At 33.2% G+C, this 5,422-nt stretch overlaps 1 protein-coding gene across 1 annotated transcript; it reads left to right on the forward strand.

Moving 5' to 3' along the window:
• Positions 1–3,662: 3,662 nt before the first annotated feature.
• LOC101744143 (malectin) lies at positions 3,663–5,149 on the forward strand. The gene has a single exon (XM_004930413.5). It carries the CDS (start codon positions 3,873–3,875, stop codon positions 4,665–4,667), a length of 795 nt encoding a protein of 264 aa, XP_004930470.2. The 5' UTR covers positions 3,663–3,872; the 3' UTR covers positions 4,668–5,149.
• The last annotated feature ends 273 nt before the right edge of the window (positions 5,150–5,422 follow it).

The raw sequence follows: 5,422 nt of genomic DNA on the forward strand, positions 1-5,422 counted from the left end.
AAGTAATAGTATAGTAAGTAATTTGAAAATAAACAACACGGTACACTAATGCGCAAATTTAAGAGTTTCTAAAACCTAATATAACGCAATATTTATATGCATATACAGTGGTGGTCATATATTTAAGAAAGCTTATTTAAAGGGCAGATAGATATTTTTCAACCTAACGAGTTTATCTAATTCCATATATTTTTTTGGAAATCTTTCGATGTTCCAAAGCTTTTCCAGTCCGTCCAACATACTAGCGGTACATTCGTTGATACACTAAAAAATAAATAAGTAAACTTCATATATTTTATCTGAACTTAGTATTACTAGTAATACTGGTTGCGCTCATAATTAATAACGCTGAAGAGTTTATTTTTTTAATGAAATTAATGAAAATAATTAAATTATGAATTAAATAGAGAACAATTATGTGGCTCTTTATTTGTAAATCACATACTATTCGTATAATTTTGACGCCATTTAGTGTTGTAAAAGTCCTGATGGTGATTGTTTCAAATGAAAACAATCGGCAAAAATACAAGTTGTGGTAAATCTATAAAGGAAGATCTATAAAAGTACGCAAAAAGAATTGGTCGTATAAAAGATAGCCGACCATCAAGCTGGCATTGAGCAAGGCTCAAAAACGATAGTTTTTCACGCTGCGAAGCATTTTGCCACTTATAAAACTAGGTACTTCAAATGTTCCGCGTGTACCTAAGCAGAAAAAACCATATTCTCGAGATAATCGAAATATCGTTCGTTTGGCAAAACAAAATCCTATAGAGGGTCAAATGAGCTGAGGTAAGAATATTTTAGTTGAAACAACCTTCAGCAATCTCGGTGCGCACTATTCGAAGACGTTTGGTGGAAGATAAGTTGCACAGAATGGAGCCCATATTGAAACTGCCGTAGGGCAAGCCCAGCCAGCATTTGCAAGAAGATATGAAAACTGGGCAGTTAGACAGTGGAAAGATGTTCTTTTTTTCTGACGAGACAAAATTAATAGGGTATGTTCTGATGAAAATCGAAATGTACGACGTCCTCCAAACAAAGAATTCGACCCTAAGTACACAGGAGAGACATTAAAGCATGATGGAGGTAATTTGAATATTGGGGGGGCCGGGGGTTTGGGATATGGTTTTAAACCTATTAAGCTTAAAAAGAAATCATGGATCAATTACAATATAAAAATAAAATGTAGGAAACAATGTTACCTTATGCTGAAGACATACTTCAGGTTTTTTTATTGCCTATGTAGGCAGACGAACACGCGGCCCACCTGATGGTAAGTGGTTACCGTTGCTCATGAACCTCAGCAATTCCAGGGGGACAGCCATGTCGCTGCCTACCATGTTATTTATACATTCCAGCACGACAAGCATACTTAGGGAACATACGCATTGTTAGGGAATTACTCACACCATAATCAATTTCAGCCTTAGATTGACCAGCTAACAGTCTAGATCTAAACCAATTAGACCATCTTTGGTGCGGAGTCAAGAAAACAATCCATTTCATATAATTTTATAATTTAGTCAAATAATGTAACTAGACCCACTGGGAACTAGATTTAAAGATAGCGTAAACGATTTTGATAAAGCTCAAGCTACGTTGTGATGGATCAAACCGTCCTTCCTTGTGACTATATTAGTGTGAAAACTCACCACACAAAATAAAAAAACACGTGTGGCACTCGGGAACTGCCGCGGTAAAGCTATTGCATAGCATTTTTTATCAACTTATGCATTTGTGATTAGACAATAACAATTTAATATCAAAACATTAAAAAAATAAGCCAACGCTATATTTTTAAACATTAACATAAACATTAACTGTCCCCTTTACACTCATAAGCTAGTAGACCACGCAAGAGAGAGATACGCATACAGTGCAACGTCACGCCGCGCGCTTATTCACAAACACTACACAAGCGCAACGTGTGAATGTGTTGAACGCGAGCTACACGGTAGGCGGAGTGTTAGGCTTTATTTTCGTTACGGAATTTCTTATTTCGGTCGCCGCGCTCAAAGCCCGCGATAAAAGCTATGCAATAGCTTAAAAATATTATTATTTCATCTATTTATATATAAACCAATATACATCATATTAATAAAAACATAAACATTTTACAGTTAGAAAATTAAAGGAGTAAAATTATTATTGCAGTATCATAAATTTTCACAGTAACGATTACTCGATTTTACGAATACATTGGCACCGACCAATTTATTTATTCCACCCTGCTTAGTTTGTTCTGTTTCTAGAACAGATAAAAATATAAAATCGTCGAAATGAAGTTTATAAATTATTTCTCGTATTTTTAATCCAAATTATTTATGTAACTTATTTTCGATTTCCTACGGATATTTTTTCGCACAGTGTAACCTACTAGTACCTAGTAGTTCATTTTCCAACTGGAAAGGCGAAGATCTGCACCATACAGCCTAATCTATTGTATATTCTGTGTTATGAAAAATGCTATGGAGCGAAATGAAATAAAGTTGATTAACTTGAAATAATCAATTGAAACGAAATTATCCCATATCATGAAATTCCATAACGAAATTATCCCATATCCCATATCATGTCTAGTCTCTGTAAAATTTACTAAGACTTTTTAGTGGACTTTTGGAAAGCTCCCGAGAACCTACTTCCAGGAGTTTCTGTTTAAGAGAAAATTTTAAGCCCACCACCTTTTCTTCTTTTTTTTCTAGTAGCCCTCATCAAGCATTATGTATCATGTACATATCATCAATCATTAATTAATATGTAAGGCGCACAGAGGATCACTACCTCCTCAGTCAACATCCTGACAAGTGTGGAAATAAATGGACGGCCACTCATGGTGTGGACTGCCAAGTTTTAGAAACAGTGTTTACTTTAAACTTGTTAACAAATATGTCATAAGCAGTTCATTATTAACAAATGTTGCTAAATGACTACCCGCCCTAATTGAGATAATTGCTTTTTTTGGTCCTTAACAAATCCTTATCCAGTCCTTATCCCAGTCCAGCCATTTTAGGCCAAATTAGGTGCATATCTCGGAAAATCGACATACCCAGTATATTACCACGTAAAAACTTGTATTTTGGCATCCTAAAACAGTTCTCAAATTTCACATATAATTGGATGGTCGTAAATTTTAAAGTCAGGGGTCAAAAGTCACAAAAATCGATGTTTTTTACATTTTTTCAAATATCTCGTTTTCGATGGGTTTTACGCTATTTGCATTTATTATCAATATTGTAGAGAATTAAATTCTCGACAACTTTTTAATTTAACATTTTTTTATACCTTTAACTGTTCTCGAGATAGAGAGCGTAGAGCGCGCGGTCAGAAAATTATCTGAGGTCAACTGCTAATCTCGATCAAAAACTCGTAATATTAAGGTTATAATTTATTGTCAAACATATAATTATAATTTTTGATATCAAAACGAAATATTTGCAAAAAAAAATTAAAAAATCAATTTTTGTGACTTTTGACCCCTTTTTTGGAAATTATTTCTGGTAGCCTCCAACATATACGAATATTTTCTACTAATTAATAATTGAACTTAACTTACACATTAATTTTCGTAAAAAATAAATATTAAGCTTTTGTAACAACATTTTTGGCTTTATGGGCTTTGTTCCTTTTATCTATCCAATTCGACAATGACAAAAAATTACTAGAAATAATACGTTGACGTGAACGTATTGCGGTGGTCGATGATGGTGATTGCAGTTGACACGATACGTTTTGCCGGCATAATTTCGAAAACAAGTACACATGAAAAGTGTAAAATACAGAAATACAATGTATTAAACAGTGACGTCAGACGTTTTTAACATACAATCACTAGGTTTAAAGCTAGTAAATTGTATAATAACAGATTGAACAATATGTCGCGACTTATCCGCATTTTTATTTCTTTACTATGTGTCATTAAAACTGCTACGGGATTAGGTGAAATCATCTACGCCATAAATGCCGGAGGTCCTGCTCATACAGACATCTACGGTATTCATTATGAAAAAGATCCATTACAGGGACGAATTGGCACTGCATCAGATTATGGTAAACAATTGGTTATGATCGGCAGAGTTAATCCTAAAGATGAAATACTTTATCAAACTGAAAGGTATCACCACAGCACGTTCGGCTACGACATTCCGGCAAACAAAGACGGCGACTATGTTTTAGTTTTAAAGTTCAGTGAAGTGTATTTCAGTTCCCCAAACATGAAAGTATTTGATGTCGTCTTGAATGGAGACCATACTATAGTAGCCGATTTGGATATTTTTGATAAAGTAGGAAGAGGTGTTGCTCATGATGAATATATACCTTACACCATAAAGAACGGGAAACTCTACTATAATGAAGAAGAATCTGATATTCGGGGAGGAAAAATTAAAGTTGAATTTATCAAAGGATATCGGGATAACCCAAAGATAAATGCTCTATATGTTATGACAGGCACAATAGATGAAGTTCCCAAATTACCACCTTTGGTTTGGCCTGAAAATGAAACTGAAGAAGCAAGAGATGAAATTGAAGAAAAGAACACCAAAGCGAGACGTGCTAGTGGGCCAAAACAACCAGACCCATATGTTATGGATGAAAGCTCAGTTTTGATTCCAGTTTTCATAACAATTGGAGCATTTATACCTTTGTTATTCTGTCTTTGTAAATTATAAAAAGAAAACAACTAAATAGCAGTTTATGTTTGTGTGTCTGTGTGTTGTGCTTGCCATGTAGAATGCTAAGTTATTTAAAAAAGAGCAAATATTGAAAGGTTTTTTTTTTATGACTTAAAAATGTTGAGTTCAAATTTAATAGAAATTGTGTTGCTTTCTCGAATTCAAAAAATACATTACAATATCAATTTATGACTTACGTTTTAAACTTGCACTGATCTCAAAACTTGTACTTTATAATCATGGACTTAATGTTTTTTTTTAAAACTTGAGATGTTGTGTGATAATAAGTTGAATTAACATTTATGAATGAAATAATGAATTTCAAACCTATTATTAAACTGTAATTCAAAATTATACCTAGTAGTAAAATAGCTAGAACAATATGATGTTGGTACCCGTCCCACATAGAGCATTGTGTAGAATTACACTTAACTTATATATGTTTTGTGATGTTTGCAAATAAAGTTGTATTTAAAGTATGTAGTGCCATATTTATTCTCGATGAAATTTGTAGTAAATCAAATGTTCTTTTTTAACATACTAATAGTTGCTTAGTGTGATATTTCTGGACCAATTTATTATTATTCACATGAATACAATGAATTGACATTCACTAACACTAATGTAGTTTAACCATGGAAGATTCACTTTCTTTATTGTGCCCATTTCTGTTATAATACTGTTATACTGAAATAACATAATCAGACCTGATCTGATTGTAATGATCTGATGTGTAAAAGTGGAATTATTTA

This window comes from Bombyx mori, chromosome 10 (assembly GCF_030269925.1).
Source record: "Bombyx mori chromosome 10, ASM3026992v2".
Taxonomy (NCBI): Eukaryota; Metazoa; Arthropoda; class Insecta; order Lepidoptera; family Bombycidae; genus Bombyx; species Bombyx mori.

Coding starts and splice junctions, on each gene's coding strand:
- LOC101744143 (XM_004930413.5), top strand. CDS start 3,873: ATGTCGCGACTTATCCGCATTTTTATTTCTTTACTATGTGTCATTAAA.